The sequence below is a fragment of the Tribolium madens genome, unplaced genomic scaffold, assembly GCF_015345945.1.
Source record: "Tribolium madens isolate multiple individuals breed KSU strain unplaced genomic scaffold, Tmad_KSU_1.1 Scaffold_19;HRSCAF=116;Tcas5.2_LG9, whole genome shotgun sequence".
Lineage (NCBI taxonomy): Eukaryota > Metazoa > Arthropoda > Insecta > Coleoptera > Tenebrionidae > Tribolium > Tribolium madens.
Window position 1 is genome coordinate 7491788 of NW_025400983.1, and position 17684 is coordinate 7509471.

General features: G+C 34.0%; 6 protein-coding genes across 10 annotated transcripts; 1 reads left to right on the forward strand and 5 right to left on the reverse strand.

The window, feature by feature from the left end:
• Positions 1-10: 10 nt before the first annotated feature.
• On the reverse strand, positions 11-3474 carry LOC123015941. Its single transcript, XM_044416041.1, has 8 exons — positions 3391-3474; positions 3090-3154; positions 2665-3042; positions 2601-2614; positions 2409-2542; positions 2140-2358; positions 363-2089; positions 11-312 (listed from the first exon to the last, which is right to left on the reverse strand). Exons 2-8 carry the CDS (start codon positions 3145-3147, stop codon positions 215-217), a joined length of 2628 nt encoding a protein of 875 aa, XP_044271976.1. The 5' UTR covers positions 3148-3154; positions 3391-3474; the 3' UTR covers positions 11-214.
• A 742-nt stretch (positions 3475-4216) lies between these two features.
• Positions 4217-5348, forward strand: LOC123014115. Its single transcript, XM_044413017.1, has 5 exons — positions 4217-4333; positions 4383-4607; positions 4653-4913; positions 4956-5150; positions 5203-5348. Exons 1-5 carry the CDS (start codon positions 4232-4234, stop codon positions 5311-5313), a joined length of 894 nt encoding a protein of 297 aa, XP_044268952.1. The 5' UTR covers positions 4217-4231; the 3' UTR covers positions 5314-5348.
• Positions 5349-5350: 2 nt separating this feature from the next.
• On the reverse strand, positions 5351-7361 carry LOC123014122. Of its 2 annotated transcripts, XM_044413029.1 has the most exons (9): positions 7160-7361; positions 6904-7113; positions 6698-6853; positions 6427-6642; positions 6184-6377; positions 5964-6140; positions 5745-5918; positions 5510-5695; positions 5351-5461 (listed from the first exon to the last, which is right to left on the reverse strand). In XM_044413029.1, the coding sequence occupies exons 1-5, from the start codon at positions 7277-7279 to the stop codon at positions 6300-6302; spliced, it is 780 nt and encodes a 259-aa protein (XP_044268964.1). In that variant the 5' UTR covers positions 7280-7361; the 3' UTR covers positions 5351-5461; positions 5510-5695; positions 5745-5918; positions 5964-6140; positions 6184-6299. The 2 variants fall into 2 exon arrangements, with proteins under 2 accessions (XP_044268964.1, XP_044268972.1); XM_044413037.1 differs by lacking the exons at positions 6427-6642; positions 6698-6853; positions 6904-7113; positions 7160-7361 and having other exon boundaries at positions 5964-6106; positions 6184-6325.
• Positions 7362-8726: 1365 nt separating this feature from the next.
• On the reverse strand, positions 8727-10916 carry LOC123015479. Of its 4 annotated transcripts, XM_044415225.1 has the most exons (6): positions 10793-10916; positions 10685-10745; positions 10521-10642; positions 10206-10472; positions 9959-10153; positions 8727-8866 (listed from the first exon to the last, which is right to left on the reverse strand). In XM_044415225.1, exons 1-6 carry the CDS (start codon positions 10856-10858, stop codon positions 8750-8752), a joined length of 828 nt encoding a protein of 275 aa, XP_044271160.1. In that variant the 5' UTR covers positions 10859-10916; the 3' UTR covers positions 8727-8749. The 4 variants fall into 4 exon arrangements, with proteins under 4 accessions (XP_044271160.1, XP_044271159.1, XP_044271158.1 ...); XM_044415224.1 differs by having other exon boundaries at positions 9959-10150; positions 10521-10745; XM_044415223.1 differs by having other exon boundaries at positions 10521-10745.
• A 123-nt stretch (positions 10917-11039) lies between these two features.
• Positions 11040-12195, reverse strand: LOC123015478. The gene is made up of 5 exons (XM_044415222.1): positions 11948-12195; positions 11694-11903; positions 11488-11646; positions 11230-11439; positions 11040-11182 (listed from the first exon to the last, which is right to left on the reverse strand). Exons 1-5 carry the CDS (start codon positions 12053-12055, stop codon positions 11090-11092), a joined length of 780 nt encoding a protein of 259 aa, XP_044271157.1. The 5' UTR covers positions 12056-12195; the 3' UTR covers positions 11040-11089.
• A 1314-nt stretch (positions 12196-13509) lies between these two features.
• On the reverse strand, positions 13510-15584 carry LOC123015524 (leukocyte surface antigen CD53-like). Its single transcript, XM_044415293.1, has 5 exons — positions 15490-15584; positions 15249-15431; positions 15011-15199; positions 13656-13835; positions 13510-13599 (listed from the first exon to the last, which is right to left on the reverse strand). Exons 1-5 carry the CDS (start codon positions 15547-15549, stop codon positions 13555-13557), a joined length of 657 nt encoding a protein of 218 aa, XP_044271228.1. The 5' UTR covers positions 15550-15584; the 3' UTR covers positions 13510-13554.
• Between the last annotated feature and the right edge of the window lie 2100 nt (positions 15585-17684).

Here is a 17684-nt window from a genome sequence, read left to right on the forward strand (position 1 = left end):
AACTGACAGCTATTTACTAAAATCCTATATTTTCACTGTTATATACGTGAAAAAATCATAACCGAAATATTTACATATTTCAAGTATTTTACACTCGAAACGAAATGAACTTTTGAAATAATACAATAAATGCTTCAAAACCAAACTCATTGAACATGAAGAATAAAGACTTAAAACAGCAAAGATGCCTTGAAATAAACGACAAAACTAAAATCTATTTGTCCAACTCTAAGCACGCGTATTCTTCTGGTGTGACTTGCGTCATCATCACATTACCATCGGGTAACTTCACTAGCACTTTGTGCGTTCCACCTGGAACAAAACAGACAATTTCAAGCAACAATGATACGTCTGTTACGAACCTGGACTTGGAGGTTCGGCCCTCATAAACTGCACCACGAGGGGCTCCTCCGGGTCATGCTCCATCAACATTTGTGTCGTAGCCTCCATCTGCTGCTCCGCTGCTTCTTGGACGGCCTCCCCTGTCACCAACAGACACTGCTGTTGCCCCTCGCTATCATGCGTCACAAGAATGGTTTGCCCCTCCTCGTTTTGACCCGCCACTTGGTAAACCGTTCCATCATCCCCTGTGATATACATCGGACGATCGGCCGCAGCAAATGTCATAGTCGATCCATCTGGATCCACTGTTGGATCCTGTTGCGATTCTGCAGGTTCCTCGTCCAAAGACGGCATACTGATCACCTGTTTGGGAGCACTTGCTATAACCTTCGGCGGACTTTTCTTCACCACTGGTTGGGAGGCGGGGCCCGGTTTCGTCCTGTAGATAGTCGTGTTGCCAATTTTTTTCGCAACGTTGTTGGTTTTTGGAGAATAGACGTGTTTCGCTGGATTCATGGGGGCGATGTTGAATTTAGGTTTGGGAAGAGGAGTTTTGGGGCGCATGGGTGCGGGTCGAGAAGTCTGCACTGGGCTCATGGTTGTACGCGGTTTAGCTACGGATTGGTTGATGATTCGAGGTTGGGTTTTCGGTCTGGGAGATTGTAGTGTCTTTTGGAGAATATTCGTGTTTGCTATAGCCGGAATGAGGATTGATTGGCCGGTTTTAGCTTCCGTTACAACGGAATAGACCGTGTTGGTGGTCGTCGTTGGGGTAGTTTCAAGAGGAGTGGTGTTTGTTTCAGGAGTATTTTCAGAAGTGATGATTGGTTCAATATCTGATTTGAGATCTTCTTCAGTTATATCAGCGGCGGCTAATTTGACAATGTTGTCGATAGTTTGGGAAGGACTTTCTCCATTTTCTTCCTTTACCTCAGGTTTGGGTTCTAGCTCTGGGTAATCAACTCCTGCCACTTTCCCAGTTGTGGGGTCTAAAGTAAACTCTCTGGGGGGACTCTCGGGCTCAGGCAAGGGTAAATCGGTGGGAAATTCAAGTTCCGGGAGACCATCGTCACTATCCTCTTCAGGTCGGGAAGTTTTCGATTCTTCTTTCTTTTCCACGGGTTTAGCTTTCGGTGTTTCGACTTTTTTAACAATTTTTTCAGGCTCTTTTCGCACCACAGGTGTTTTAGTGATCACGTGTTGTATAATTCTAGGTTTTGGAGTGACTAAAGGAGACTGTTGCTGTTCTGGTCCTTTTACTTGCACTACCCGTTTGCTGCCATCCTCCTTTTTGATAATCCTGATTTGGGTTTGTCCAATCTTAGGACTCACTTTAACAATCGCTTGTCCTCCACTTGTCGCAATTTTCGACGCGGTTGGATCCAGTTTAATAATTCCAGAAGATTTTGACATGATGTAAACACCGGAACTAAGTGATGGTAATTGTTTCTGACTAATTCGGACGACTCCTTTGGCGTCAGGAATTAAGACATTATCGGGGAGCTTTTTGCCGACTCCATTATTGTAAGTGTGAATAATTTTGGCAACTTTACGAGCTGGAGTTCTAGGTTCATCTTCTTCTGTGTCTTCAGACTCATTATCAATTCTGATTTTTTTCTCAAAAGAGTCGTCGCTGTCGGCATCATCATCATAGGGTCGTTTTACGCCGCCTTCATCATCGGATATATTTCCGCACCAGGCTTTAACTTGGTTTAGAGCTTTCTGTTTGCTCGTACGCTGCGGCCGGCTGAAAAAAAATGTAAAAAACCGTTTTGTCTTAATGGTAACTTTACTAACCCTCCAGGTGTTGTGATGATTTCTTCAACAGGAGGAGGAGGAGGTTTCTTTTGTATAATTTTTACTGCTGATGGAGATTGTGGATTTAAGCGTGGTCTCCCTCTACCCCTACCAGTCCCTGGGGGTTTATCCTTTTCTTTCTCAGCTTTTAATTTAGCTTCATATTCCTGAACCAAAACTTTGCAGTTTTCTAGATGCGCCAAAGGCTCCCACGTTAACCTATTAATGTAATATATTAAAAAAAAATTTAAAAAAAAGATGTAACAAACTCTGAATAATTTTCCCATTTGACTTCATACTCCCAATATCTTTTCCTGGGATTAAATCTTTTTCCTACAATTTTTTCCACATTGTATTCTTCTTTGTCTTTTTCTGGAAGCGTCCTAATACCTGTTTTTTGATTCTGAAATAATCAATTTCGTAATTTTCTTACAGTAATGTGTATAGACACGTGTCCTCACCTCATTCTCAACTCCTGAAACACAAAAATATTACGAATTGTGCTTTAAATTAAGGTCAACTCACCATCATCTAGAGCAAGGGGGTCTTTTTCAACTGTGGTCTCTCTAAGTGGCTTACCATTGACGACTCTCGTAACAGAAAGCAACGATTTTCCAGCTGAAATCCACATATCTTTCTCCGGTTGTTCAAGTTTTGTCCATTTTTGGTAAATTTCCCACGAAGTGGGCACCTGCTCCTCTTGGCTTTTGATCGTTTTTATCTGTTTGTTTTTCCATAATGTGAAGCCCCAAATTTGGGGTTTCTCCTCGTTCTCGCATTTCAACACCGACACATTTGTGCACTTTCCTGCTTTATGATCTTGAAATTCTTCAATGAAGTGAAACACCTCATGACAGCCCCCACATACCAAAACATCAGTTTTTGACAGGTCTTTTTGTGAGTCTGCAAGACGAAAATTACCAACTTGACATAAAAAAAAAGATACTCACCTGTGATTAATTCCTCGTCTTTGGTAATGTCCAGAGGGTCGGTTGCGTTGTCTTCCATTGTGTATCTGCAAAATCATAACCTTAATTAAACTTTTTGTATTTAGCGCCATCGAAAAAAAATATTTTGATTGAATTTTATGACACCGCTTCGTTGGGAAAATGGCTGTTTATCCTTGACTGCTCTAAGGTTGCACATTTGACGCGAAATTAGAAATATTTTTGAAAAATTATTTGCTCATATGAATGGTGCTCCCTAAAGCACCGATTACGAATTTTCAACACTTCAAATTATTTCTCTTACCTTAAAAATTCTTTTTCATTTATGTTTGACGACTGCAAGCGTTCTAAACATAGCGATGGTGCTGCACTCTATAAGATTGTCCTGGCGTTAGTGGCTTGGCGGGAATTATTATTGCACACAAAAGAGCTTCTGAGTGCAAAAGGCAGTATTTTTATTTTAAAAAATAACAATTAGTTCAAATTAACACAGCTTTTTTTCACCAGTTGTATTTTATATCTCAATTTGTGTTTGACTGTATTAGTGACGTTTGTATTTATTTTTTAAGGTTGGTATTGCTAATTTTGGAGCTTTTCTTCTGTGCTTATTTAACTTTAATAAAAAATAAACAATTTTCTCTGCGTCTCATGTTTTTGTTATATTATTAAAGCTTGATGCATGACGAAATTTCAGTTCTATTTTTTTAATATAATAGTGTATATTTTTTGTGTGCAGCATCCAGTTGGCAACATTGAGTTGCAATAATAATTATTCAAAATAATCAAAAAATAAATATGTATACAAATTGATACTTATTCAAAGCTTTAATTTTTTTAATGTCGTTTTGTGCATTTCTTACACAGCTGAAGTTTAAATTTTTTTAATTACGAAAAATTTTGTAAACTCAACCAAAAAAATATCATATAAGTTTTTTTTAGACTTACCACATAGTTTCAAATAAAATACAACAAATTTTTATGTATTGTTATTTTTTATTTAACTGATTTTTGTGTTTATGGTATGCAACCAGTTAAACATGTTTTTATATTTTGAATACAGTCATTCATTTCTTTTCAATATTGTATCGTTTTTATTATCGATTATTCTCGACATGACAATTACTTTTCAAAAACTTTTGAATTTAATGAAAAGTGTCAATCAAGACAAACACGGAGTCAAGATGAATAAAATGGTTTTGATGAATTTTCTACGCCAGGTTATTTTTCTTTTGTTTATACTAAAAACTGTAGGTTTTTCGATTTGTAAAAATAACAGAATATAACTCCTAATTGTAGGTTAATGGTATAATCATGATATTTTCTGCAGAAAACTGCTCCTCGTTATTTCGAAATAATGAAATCCTTCCATTGGATAACAGAAAGCCTCATCATGCTCTTTTTATAACAATAGATCTCGTCACTGTAATTTTTAATGGATTTGGGATTCTTAATGTAATAGCAGGCTTAACCGGATTTGTGGGCGCAATTTACTTGCATAAATTCCCTATGATTAATTACTGTGTAAGCAATTAAAATTGAAAATCGTCATTAACTATTGATCTTAAGKCTGGAATGTGGTTTATTCTCTTGGCTGCGGCTGATTTTGGTTCAGTGGCTGCTTCACAAGTCTTGATCAATTCTTTAAATGGAATCGTCATTAGGGAGATAGTTGAGCTATTTGAATCTAGTAGAGAGGTTGTACTAGAAACTTATACTAGCATCTCTAAAAATCAAGAGATGTACAAGGCTTCTATGAAAGATGGTTGGGGCAAGAATGCTGTGGGAGGCCCTCTCAATCACTCGCTAATCGATTACATACAGATGAACGTAAATAAGCCCTACTTGGTTACACTTAACAGTGTTTTTTAGCAAAATTGTTGTGGTGTGTGGGGGCGCCAATCTTGGTTAATTATGGTTCCAACAAGTTGTTGTTCAGATCGGTACGACGATATAACTTGTAACTTTGCAACAGCTCATAGTATGAATTGTATGCAACCCTACAACAATTTTATCACATCTTTGTTCACTATCGAGATACAATTTTTTTTCTTTGGGGTGTTTTCAGTGAGGAAATGAAACACGTAGTTGCTTCAAGTTAGAAAATAACCAATTTTAGGTGGTCACGGTATTTTGTTCTCTGTATTTAAGCCGTCTCAAAATCAGGTATCCTGATGAAAAATACGACTCTGATGACTCTTTATCTTCTGATAGTGATGATTTGTTCTAGAATGTGAATATATTTATGACTTATTAAAAAAAATGCAAATGTTTAGAAACTTTATTGAAATTGTATTTTAGTTAAGATCTTGTCTCGCTTTTCTTCTCTGCTTTACCGCCTTTCGTACAACACACAACGCAAGTGCAGCTAGAGTATACTAAAAGACATTGTTTTTGCATTGTTGCAAGAAAAATAAATCATCTACCGCCACTACAGCTATACCAGCATTCAAAATACCACAGACCGATTTGAATGTTTTATATTTGTTGTCAAGACTTTTACTGCAACTCCTTTTAAATGCCGTGTGGTTGTTACATGGTGAGTGTTCACAGCAACTGTTGGGAATTTTCAAAGTCCAACTTTGGGGTCCATCCAAGCCGCAACATTTCAACTGAAACATATTTTGTTATCAAAAACATAAGGCATGTTTATAAAATTACTTCATTTTGGATTATATCCACATGTTGTTTGTGTTTGTATTTCTGGTCATAGGAATCGAATATTTTAGCGAAGGCTAATTTGGTTTTCTTGTCGCTTAAGTCGTAAGCCATAACAAAATTTATTATTGCTAACAATGTGTGGATAATTGCAATTAGTGATGCATTAAATGTGAGCTAAGCAAAAAATTAATACAAAATGCGATTCGTTCAATTTATTACCGTCTTGAGTTTCCATATTTTTTTCTTGATGATCCCACAGAAATTAATATTTATGATAATAAAGAGTAAAGAGCCGTCGACTAAACCAAAAATGCAATAACTCCTGACACGGCCATCAATTTCGCGGTATTTAATTAGAATAGCTAATGAAAAAACAAAAGTGATGAAAGCTAACAACTGAAAGAAAATTTGATTATTGTCTTATTGATTAAAAACCTACAAAATATATAATGTTGAAGAAGAGCAGAAGCTTTTTTAAAACGTCGCATTTTGACATTTTAACTAAATTGCCTACTTGGGAAATAAGAACGGAGAATTTTTGAAAGTACTGTAATTTTATATGTGCATTATGTGGGTTGTTCTCGTAGTATCCAAACGATGTATCATATAAAAGACGAGAGCGGCTTCAAAAAACTAAAAATAAATATTTGGTGTTTTTGCAAGTGTGTAATTGTCAATTTACTGTTAGCAAGAAAGCAGTAAATGAAATGGAAGCTACTGGTGTTAGCATCTCAGAATCTTGCAAGTTGGTGAAGACAGTTGTTTGATTGATAGGACATAAAACCTTGAATGCTTGTTCACGTTGACATTTAGAGCCCTTTGTCAAATTAGGGCAGCAACTTATGGGTAAAATATCATCCTGGGCAAAATCGTATTCTTTATTCCCGCAACATTGGTCCTACGGCATTTTCCAATTATTTTTGTCGATGTGACATAACTGAAAATAGATTAACTTTTTTTTGGATTATGTCGATGGCCCTTCTTGCTTTAGCACTTGTTTCAACCGATTCGTATAAATTTATTATTGGCATGTCTTGATCATTTCGTATGCAAATAATGATTGAGAAATAAATCAGCCATATGCACATCAGTATCAAAGCCATCCCATACTAAAAAGCAAGAGAGAGTTTTGGAATTGAAAAAAAAAAATCACCGTTACGAAAGATAAACAGTAACGATTGAGTCGAGCAAATCCAAACATGCCAAAAGCACAAATAATGCTTGATTGCATCAGGATTACCCAAAATATTAACTTAAAAGCATCGAAAATTCGGCTCAAATTTGATATAGTGTTTTTGTCGGACATCAGGACACTATGGATTGTGTCATCTGTTAGCAGAATGAGTAGCATCATTGCTGTGTACGCCAGCTACAAGATCTGATTACAAATTGTGGGTTTTTCTTAAAATACTGACCATTTTTGATATTATTATGAAAAGAGCAATTGACCGAAGAATTTCCGTACAAGGATCCATGCTGCCGCTTTTAATATTCCGCCGATCAAAAGGATCAAACTGTGTAGCTCGTCTTTGCATTCTGATCAATTTTAACTTCCCGAAGATTTAGTTAAAAGGGGACGTTTGAGCTGTTTTTCGTCAAAAATATAAATGTCAAAGATTTTAACAGAGCACTATGATCATAGATGAATAATTTATATAGGGTATATAGATGGCGTACTCATGTACAACCTTTTGAACTCGTATTCAGCAGCGCCTCTGTAGTTTGGACGCTGAACTATAGAGCAAAATGTGCCTTTTTTTAAATGGTAATAATAATGTTAATTGAGTATTTAGTAGAGGGAAATAAGTGCTACAGGCATCTTATTAGAGATTAAACAAAGAAAATAAAAGATTTTTTTAAAGTAATTTATTGAAGATATTGAATCAAATTAGTTAACAAGGTGGTTTCATACTTATAGGGATTATATTAGAACAATTATGTTCAAAGAGGAAGCATAAACAGTCTGGGTTGTCGAGTTCTTGTCACAAGGGTGCCGGCCGAAACAAATCTTCACATTTTTTCCATCAATGTCCACATTTTCATCACCAAAATTCACAAATTGTTAGTAAAACTTCCTWTACTTGTACACACAGCCCACAATAACTGAATAAAAATCTAAAAATCACAACTACACGTAAGCACTTTGAATTTCTATGAATGATGTCACCGTCAAAATTTAATTTTTTTCTATCAGAAGTGTCACAGCCAACCGCTAAAATTTTAAAATTTTGATACGAGCGCCTCTGGTGTTTGGACGCTAAATTAAATAGATAGACTGAATTCACCAATCTAAGAAACCATAGCATGACTATGATCAATTGATTACTTTTTTATGTGCAGCGTTCTCAAAAAAGTTAAAAACGTGAAGCGAAGCAAAAATTTCTGTTCTGTTTTTAATTTAAATTATGGTTTTCAACAAAATTTTTGCTATATCTTCATTTCTTACTATGAACTATTTAATATTCTATCTGCCTATAATTTTTTTGTTTGTTTTGTCATCATCTTCATTTAAATAAAGCAATTAAGAAACTAATGATTATGCTACCTTTGCACAGTCAAAATACTGCGGCCATTAAAACCATTGTTTTTAAATTACAGTCACGTTACTGAGACTATCATTTAATAAGAGCAGTGGCTTGACCTCTGTTTTTTTTTAACTGAACACAGGGCTATGTTCATAGCTAGTGCCATTGGCATTGTTTATTGCGGTAAAAAAGATTTGATTATTATTTAGGTAATCTGTGGTATAAGTAAGTGTCATTGCTTGGTTATACATACTTACCGACACTGATATCGTAATAGCTAAGTTACATGGATATCTATTCACTTGGTCTGACGCCATAAATACTCACTTACCATACTCAAAATGGAACCAGGAATCATTATTTACCAGGCAGCATGAAATAAATTACTACTTAAAATTGCTTTTTAGAAGCAAAAGTATTGATGGTTATGTAAACTCTCTTTTATAAATAAAACACTTTTATACTTTTATTTATATTAATTTAGAACAGGTCGGTTACACCAGACTCTTCATCCGATGAAGAATAATCGGCGTAATTACCTTCAGGATATTTTTTTCTCATATATGATAAATATAACGACACTACGCCCGCAACGGCCTAAAATTAACATTATGATATTAATTAATTAAGAAAAATGTTGTCTATAAGTACACAACAAAGATTATTAAACGACTCAAGAGCAATATTTAAATTTATAAAACTATTGCAGTCATTATAAAATGAGTAATCTTGATAATCCAAAAAAATTCTAATCAAAGTTGTTTCCAATTTTGAAATTAGATTGGCAACATTGAATAAAGAAAACAGAACAGAAAATATTTTATGAAAATTGGCAAGACTCAATAAGGTAAAGCAAATACGGCCCACTTAATTTTTACTATTTTTTATATATTTTGTGAAATATGAAAAGGTTTGGATTTATTATCGAAATTGTAATTTGAACTTTTGTTTAACAATGTGTACCTCAAAAATGCCTGTTTTGTTAACTTTTATACATGTTTTTAACATAAATATAAAATATTACAAAGGGTCCACCATCGACATTAGATAAGGCCCATATTTAAAATTTGAGATAGGATTTTTCATTAATCGTATAAACAGTAAGTTAAGGAAAAAAATCTTTAATAAACAAACAAAAAACAACATAATCAATACAAAAAAGTAAAGAAACTTCAAAACATATTGATATGTAACTATAAATATTTAATTTTAACATCCAACACAATGACGCATCAGTTAACATATTTCACCATTTACAGTCAATTAAAAGACATATCTAGGAGTAACTTGTTTGATTGATGATAGATGGCTGGAGGTCCAACGTAAGCTAGATGGTTTTAATTTTCTTCACAATTTAGACGAAAAATTAACACCGGGCCTTATTTGCTTTAGGTATCTTATTACTTTTTTGCATAGTGATTCTGAAAGTTGAATTTTCATCACGATTAATCGTACAGAAAGTTATACGTTTTTAAACGATTTCTATATAGTTATTTCTATAGTTTCTATAGAGATTGCAATACATTACGATTTGATTTATCAAGTTGATATCTTTTTGGTCTTTGGGGTTTTGCAAAGTCGTAAAAAAAGTATGACTTTCAAAACTAGTTGTACAAATAACTATTCTGTCTTAATATTGCTCAATGTTGTTTAAAATCAAAAGTCTGAATATGTTATAAAAAATCGTACAGAAATTATGGCAAAAACGCAAGACTCGTTCCGTAATCCCGCCGTGCATTGTCTGAAGTTATCATATTCATTTTCACAGGTTTTACTGTAAGCAACTTGAAGGACGCACTTTTCATCAGAATACTCGTCCGGACAACAACTTCGTGGAATGGGTATCTCCCAAAAAGGTCTTCCGATGAATCCACAACATTCCTGCTGTTTTACATAATTGTTTTGTTAAAAATTTGACAAAGTGGATTCAATTTACAGTAATTTGCGTAAAGTCGACAAATTCATGACTGGCTTTCGTTCCAATGGCACGACTGTGCCAGCCTTCTTCATAAGGCATATCCCACAAGGCATTGTAACCAACTATATCATCCGGGTCGATGGTATAGTTTATAAAACCGTTGGTACTCACAAAAAGCTTTTCCACATCTTTCAAAATCAGGACATCGAAAGAATTGATCAAATAATCGAAGACTCTTGCCGAAGTGGCTTCTATCGGAGCCATATGTAAGAAACCCAATCCACTCTTGCAACAATAGTTAACTTTTGTTTCAAAAAATTGGGGGAGACTTACCGCGAAAATGATTAGTGGTCGCGAATTTAAGCAAATAGCCCCCACGAGCCCAGACGCGCTCAAAAGCATCAAGAGGAAACCGATACTGTTGGTTAAGCTGTAAAGAAAGTCTACGGTGAAATCTATTTTGAGAATTGGAGCTTTGGAGTTTAGAGGAAGAAGACTTTGTTTGTCAAACATGTCCCTGCAATTTTCCGACTGGAATATCATGGCAATGCCATTGATCTGAAAATTTTACATTATAAAAAGGCGATTTGCTAGTCGACACTCACAAATTTCAAAATGATGAGCAAGAAGAGCAAGTGGCGGAGAAAACTAACAAACGCGGCTTTGTTCATTTTAAATTTAATGACGTTTTTCCAGTGACATTTACAATTATCAAATATTCATATTTAGTAATTTTTGCGGAATATCAAGTGAATATTAACGATTTTTGTAATGGAAGGTGTGTGATGTTAAGACTTGAGACTTTTGATTCAATAAGTGTAATTCGAATTCAATAAACACAAAATATAAAAATTTAAAGACTCTTGAAAACTAGGAAGAACATAAATATAAATTAATATATTTTACAAATGGTATTCGATATTTTCATCTGTTTGCTTTCGCTTCGACTTGGAGAATTCGTAGACTAGGTTGAGGACAAGCCCTATTTGCACCAACTGTAAGAAAAGTATAAGACTGTTTTCCAATACTTGTTGAAGCTTACCGATGCTGCAGTAAGAGGTATAAAAAGTAGCATTACATAACCTGTCAAATAGGCGTCTTTTATTGCTTTGCATACAGTTAAGCGAGTAATATTGCAGACGTTTTTGTAAGCATTGTGGTGAAAACACGCCGTTGTGTTGACTGGACAGCAACTCTCCGGTAAATTATAATAATTTTTATATCGAAAATCAGGAGAACCGCAGCAGTTGTACTGTAACAGAAGCCGTCAGAAAAAGAAACACTTTGAAAAATAACCGACAGTAGTCTGTATTATGTGCACGGCTCTTTTCAATTGCCTGTTCGTTTCATAATTGAGAAAAAGTTGTTTTTTTTTAATATCAGTGTCATCTCTTACGAGACAGGCAACTACTCCTATGTATGCGAAGAAAATGATGGAGTAAATCAAAACTATGCCATACTGAAAAATGTTCTCTGTTTTTTAAAAATACAACTTTTAAAACATACGAAAAACAAGACATAACGACTAGAACACCCGTAGCCGTAAACAGCCAACAGTGACACAAGAAGTGAACATGTTATAATCATAATTACAAGAATAATTATCGTATTTTCAATATTTTTCAAGTATGGGATATCTTTTTTCTCAATTAAAAGTATGTTGTAAAATGGCTGCCTAGTACTTGTAACTAGCATTAAAATTGCAAGCAGAGTTAGCTGAAACTTCTAATTTTAATCACATTTATTAGAGAGGTAGTTACCAATTTTGTTATTGTGAAAAATAAAGCTGTTGAACGTTTGAGCTCAAGGTAAATTGGCTTCTTTCTTCGTTTCTTCCTCGATTTTTTCCTCGAATGTGTGACTTCCATTGCCCCGAGCTTAAGTTTTTTGGTAGATTGTTAACGACATTAATGACAGATATCACACTGACAGAGTTTATTTAAAAAAAAACTATGTTTTATTAAGCCACCACCACCACCCACCACGCATTTTTTTCAAATTTTCGGTATCTCTGAACTGTTAGTTTTTAAAAATGCTTTACTGCATAAAATACTCTATTGTAGCTTTTTCTGTTACCTATTTAATTTTTTCTACTTTCTGTTACTATCTTTTAATCTTTATATGGTTACTCATCCAATTTTTTATCAAAGATACAAAATATTAGTCGTTACACTTGAGTAGATTGTTCCAAGTATGAGCATTTATCTGTTTTGTACGTAGAATGGAATGCTGAATTTTTTACGAAACTAAATAATTCATAACTTCGAAATTTTTATAGATAAATTTTTTTTTACATTTTTTACATGTTCTTGGTATCCTATCTTATATGGCATTTTTCTCTGGGACGCGAGTTCTGGCGCACCCTGTATAAAGTTTATTTCACACCTTGATGCGATTAGGTACTACTTTTTTAAATAACGTTACTTTGAACTGAACTTTATTTTATAATTATTGAAATCACATTAATTATCACCATTCGCGATTGAATGTAAAGACCACAGACTAGAAGGTAAATAAATAAATAGAAGGTAATAAACCTTTATTCTTATTTCAAATTTTTTCAAATTTTTCAAATAATTAAATTGTTATTCAGTTCAGCTATACTTATTTGATTTTTCTACTAAAATAAATAAGCAAATTATTATTATTTATTGATAATTATTAAAAACAGCCATCATAAAAATCAATTTAGAGTTGCTTTTTCAATTCTTTTTGTTTTTCTGCTTCGTTTAACTTGTGGTTCAAATTTAACAATATCCTGGCCAATCTGGAAAAATAGTTAGTACTGCTTCTTCTTTTAATTTTGGCTTTTTGAGATAAAATTTGACAAAATGCGGATAAACTGTTTCAATCTAGAAAAAATATGTTTTATGGTGTTTATAATTTTAATTAATTTTCTTTAGATTTACCGTATAACAACCTGTTTTTATCTCACGAATTATATGTTTTGCTTTAAAAAAAATTTTACACATATGATCCTTTACAGTGAAAATACAGAATTTTTGGAATTATACGATTAGGCAACATTTTCCGTGGTAGGTATCGGAAATAAAGATAATTTTTCATTATTTTTAGCATAGCCACTTTTAAACTTGGGCAAACAACATTTTTTCCTATTTCAAAATGTATAAACAGGTATTAGAACAATATAAAATTGCTGAAGTAACCACTTCAGGTGCACTTTATTAGGCGGACTTTCGGAAACGAATGGCCCGCATATGTCATCTTTGTCTAAAAATCGCATGACCAGTTCGGCCACACTTTGCATGTGCTCGCTGCATCACCTAAATATCTTACACCATGATCATGACAAAAACAACGATTAAAGTTTTATAAAAAAGTTTATTGATAATTTTCTGAATTAAGATTATGATCTGTTTTTGACGACAGTGGCCAAAATGGCGCATGCAAGCTGTAACAATATTAAAATTACAATCTACTTACTATTGAACAATTACTTCAACTTACTTCAAGTTTTACCAATGCGAGGGCAATGTAACCAATGATTTTAATGTTATAAGTGATTACTTTTTGGAAGTGTGTCGCGCAACCACTTTTGAAAAGTTTACCTTGTTCTTTCTTGCCTTTATAACAACTATCTGGTGGATTTGTCCAATAACTGTGTCCATCAACGCCACAACATTTAAACTACAATGGGTCCAAATAATGTCCGTGGTTAACCATCCGCACATTCGGACGAATATCATTTTGTTCTGTCCGCTATCCGTCCGTACAAATTAATGTACAAATAATGTCGTCGGAACATTATTGCGGAAGGCAAGTATGCACATCGAAGTTTAGTTTCTGAATTAAGTTAATGTTTAATGTTTTAAATGCTTATGGACTCCGAGAAAGAATAAATTGCTAAACAATTTGCGGAGGGGCCTTTACTAATATCAGTCATTTCTTTCAAGTCTTCCTTTACCAATTGGATCACAAACAAAAGTCCATAAAGTTTAGTGACGTATGTACCTACCAATAGAAATTTAAATATTTGATATGAAAATGTTAGCAAGGGCCTCTGTGCAAAAATAGTTAGCTAGAGGCACTTTTAATGCTTTTTCAAGTGGTATTGTAACATTTATTCACTTTTGGAATTAGTAGGTACCGATTGAAAATAGAAACTTAAATTCAACAAAACTTGAAAAATACATTTAATTATACCTACCTAATGCATAATGCCTAATACATGCGCAAACACGTTGAAACGTTGAATGAGTACACTAGTGTACTTGTTGGTGTATACAAGGTGATTCACGAGGAATAATGAGCCTGACCAAATTCTCGATGCAACCACCATTACTTTTCGCAAGTTATTTTGCGACAACTGTAATGTTGGTTGCATCGAGAATTTGGTCAGGCTCGTTATTCCTCGTGAATCACCCTGTATACTTATTCAACAGTTGAAGGTAACCCCACCACTGTTGTATGAAGTCTTTCTTCTTCTTTTTTAAGTCTTTCTCTAATTTTTATTTTTCGGGGAAACTCCAACTTATTCTAATTTACTAATCTAATAATAGGTTAATAAGAAAACTTACATAAGTAAGACGCATTATTTCACCGAGTGGATTTTTAAACCACGAGTGTAACGAGGTGGAATAAAGCGTCCCATTTACACTCAAAAGAGCTGTTAAAGCTAATCTGACGTTTCGTATTGAGAAATGCCAAATAGTTGTCAAAAATTCCTTACACGGGAGAAAAACTGTAAATTTTGACAGTGTCGAAGAATAAAATTATTGTATTCGTCCGTACAAATGTGCGGACGGTTAACCACGGTCTTCAATAATAATTGTTGTTGCAATTAAGTTTAAAAATAAACTTACGTCTTGCTGGATTGTATCAATTACTTTTTTTTTCTCTTTTGTTGGATCTTTTACATAATCATCAAATACATTTTTGACAACTTCTCTCACTTTTTTATCAAAAGCTTTGTTGACATTTTTGATTGCTGCGAAGGCCATAACTCCCAAGGCAATTTGCAAAATCAATAAAACAATAATAATGATTATATACTGCGAAAAAACTTTAGTTTCCGAGCAAAAATAATATGTTATTACTTACAGTCTTTAACATGCAGCCATTTTCCCTAATAGCTCCCCAACATCCGAAGAAAGCGATAGCAAAAACTATGAGACCAACAGCGATAGCAAAAGCACTAACAGAAAAGTTGGTGACTGAGTCAAGACCTTTGTTTTCATTCTTTACCATAATAGCACCCATTGCTATAAGAGCGATGCCACTTAGCTATACAGAACGGTGAAAAATTTAGATGAATTGGAAATAAATAGTCGAAGACACTCACCACTACTAAAAAATTGAACAAAAATAACAAATATTTTACCAATCCTGAAATACACCCCATTTTTCTAAACTGAATTTGATCGAGACAAACCGTCGTCTGCGTTGATTGACAGTAATAAAGTCTATGCAATAGGCCAAAATGGCCAAAAGCGTGAACTTTTAAAAATGGTAAATTCCGGTAAACGCGCGCATCATGCTCCAAAGAAAACTGTAATTAGTGAAATTTGAAAATTTGCAGGAAATTAAATGTGACAATTATTGAAATATTTAATCAAATATTGATCTGTCACACATCCAATCTATTTTTCCAGCTTAAGAAGCGCAGTATTAATAGCGTCGTCAGCGTTGATTGACAGTACTGACAATCAACGCAGACGACGATTAATAGTATCATTGTGTTTCAGACATTACATTATAATACCAAATATCCAAATTTGCTGTGTTCCAAACTGTGGACAAGGGGAGAAAGAGGATGTTACTTTACATTAATTTCCAAAAAGTAGAAATCAAAGAACAAATGGATTAAGAGAATATTTGGTACCATCGGCAATATACTCTCAAATTCCGTGATTTGTTGAAAACTCTTTGAAATAAGGAGATATTATAAAAACAAAAAATTGTTACCAAATGCAGTTCCATCCTTGCTGTTGAATTATAAAAGAATTACTTGTTTTCAGATAATCTCTACCATTTCCATTAATTCAGAACGTAAACCATTAGAAACGCCTGCACCGTGTTTCCAATCTCTAACTCATTTGACAAAAATGATTTAATTTCAAGTCCATTTCGATTTGATTTTGATCATCAAAGCGATTTAAAAGTAGGTGATACTCATGATTTTGATGTAAAAAATGTTTCAGATGCAATAAGTTCGGAAGAAAAATTTGTCTTACTAGATAAAATTCAAAATTTGGATAAAAAGTTACAGGAGGCAATTATAAGATTTCAAAAGTTAAATAAGCTGTACGAAAATAAACTAAAAAAAGAAAATATAGGAAAAAAATTGACAATTACAGTAAAGGTCAACATTATTGTGTAGTGAAAAGTGACTCAGATGTAAAAGACTTAGAACCAAGGGCTGTGTTTTTACTTGAGCAAATTTATAATTATTCCCTAAAAAAAAACAAGATGGTTTGAAGTTACAGTACGTTATTGTATTGTCTGGAGGTATGTACATACACTTCTCTTGCTTGAAAATTTTCTCTGGGGCGCGAGTTTTGGCGCACCCTGTATAACCCAAATGTAAACATTTTTTTTTTAATAAATAATTTTTTTTTTTTTAGAAATGAGTTTAATTTAATAAATAAAATAGACATGTATAAGTAAAAATTACAAAACAAAAGTTTCGGCTAATAAGGCGGACTCTGAGAAGGTGCCCCGAATGCTAGCAGCATTTCCACGTTGAATTGCAAGGGAAATCTTCTCAAACAGGTATTGTTCAGCTTTTTTTTCGCCAGAAACAGATATCAGCTTTTTACCAATTATATTGAGGAAATCAAAAGCTTCCTTAGACCAAGGGCCTAAAGTTTCGTTTCAAAAGCTAAACCTTTAAAAATATAATTCGAAGAAATGATAGACTTATATTTGTTATGTTTTCGATGACATGCTATTTCAGCAGCAGAACCTGAGGTTTCACAAGTTTTTGATAAATAACTGTCGGCAAGGGTATCTACAACGGTAACATCCCATACTAAAGCTTGTCTTTTATACCACGGAACAAGTGTCGAACCATCAGGGCGCTTACCATCATCGCGGGACAGGCCCTTCGACTCCAAAGTTGAATTTATATGTATAGATGTTAATGTACGGTGAATTATTGAATTAATTTCCGTGTGTCTTGAAAATCTACCACTGCTTTTCGGACAACTAAGACCATGAATACCGTTTTCTTGGACAGCGTTACACTTGCACGTATGAGGTGTACAAAGATTACAACCCAATCTCAAACCAATACAAACTTGAAATGAAGTATTATCCAAGAAGGTGCCAATGTTAGGAGAAGGGATTGAGTGTAACCAGGAACCAGATTCTCTGCATTGCAAAGCTTTAAATCGAGTCAAATCTCGAGGAGTTGTGAAGATTAAGTCATTCATAATAATGCGTTTGATGTTAATATTATCCCAATTCTTCTGATATTCTGGAAAATTTGGTGTTTTGTTTTCATTCTTTGAGTTCCAAGCTGCCAATGCATCATTA

Coding starts and splice junctions, on each gene's coding strand:
- LOC123015941 (XM_044416041.1), bottom strand. CDS start 3,147: ATGGAAGACAACGCAACCGACCCTCTGGACATTACCAAAGACGAGGAA. Junction 2,090..2,139: donor ATCATCACAACACCTGGAGG/GTTAGTAAAGTT, acceptor ATTTTTTTTCAG/CCGGCCGCAGCGTACGAGCA. Junction 313..362: donor GGCCGAACCTCCAAGTCCAG/GTTCGTAACAGA, acceptor GTTTTGTTCCAG/GTGGAACGCACAAAGTGCTA.
- LOC123014122 (XM_044413029.1), bottom strand. CDS start 7,279: ATGCAAAGACGAGCTACACAGTTTGATCCTTTTGATCGGCGGAATATT. Junction 6,854..6,903: donor ATCGTTACTGTTTATCTTTC/GTAACGGTGATT, acceptor CTTGCTTTTTAG/TATGGGATGGCTTTGATACT. Junction 6,643..6,697: donor TCGACATAATCCAAAAAAAA/GTTAATCTATTT, acceptor AAAATGCCGTAG/GACCAATGTTGCGGGAATAA.
- LOC123015479 (XM_044415223.1), bottom strand. CDS start 10,858: ATGAACAAAGCCGCGTTTGTTAGTTTTCTCCGCCACTTGCTCTTCTTG. Junction 10,746..10,792: donor TGCTCATCATTTTGAAATTT/GTGAGTGTCGAC, acceptor TAAAATTTTCAG/ATCAATGGCATTGCCATGAT. Junction 8,867..9,958: donor GCGTTTTTGCCATAATTTCT/GTACGATTTTTT, acceptor TGTTAATTTTAG/GCCGTTGCGGGCGTAGTGTC.
- LOC123015478 (XM_044415222.1), bottom strand. CDS start 12,055: ATGGAAGTCACACATTCGAGGAAAAAATCGAGGAAGAAACGAAGAAAG. Junction 11,647..11,693: donor GTCGTTATGTCTTGTTTTTC/GTATGTTTTAAA, acceptor AACATTTTTCAG/TATGGCATAGTTTTGATTTA. Junction 11,440..11,487: donor TGCACATAATACAGACTACT/GTCGGTTATTTT, acceptor CTTCTGTTACAG/TACAACTGCTGCGGTTCTCC.
- LOC123015524 (XM_044415293.1), bottom strand. CDS start 15,549: ATGGGGTGTATTTCAGGATTGGTAAAATATTTGTTATTTTTGTTCAAT. Junction 13,836..15,010: donor TTGATACAATCCAGCAAGAC/GTAAGTTTATTT, acceptor GACCCATTGTAG/TTTAAATGTTGTGGCGTTGA. Junction 13,600..13,655: donor TCGCATTGGTAAAACTTGAA/GTAAGTTGAAGT, acceptor ATATTGTTACAG/CTTGCATGCGCCATTTTGGC.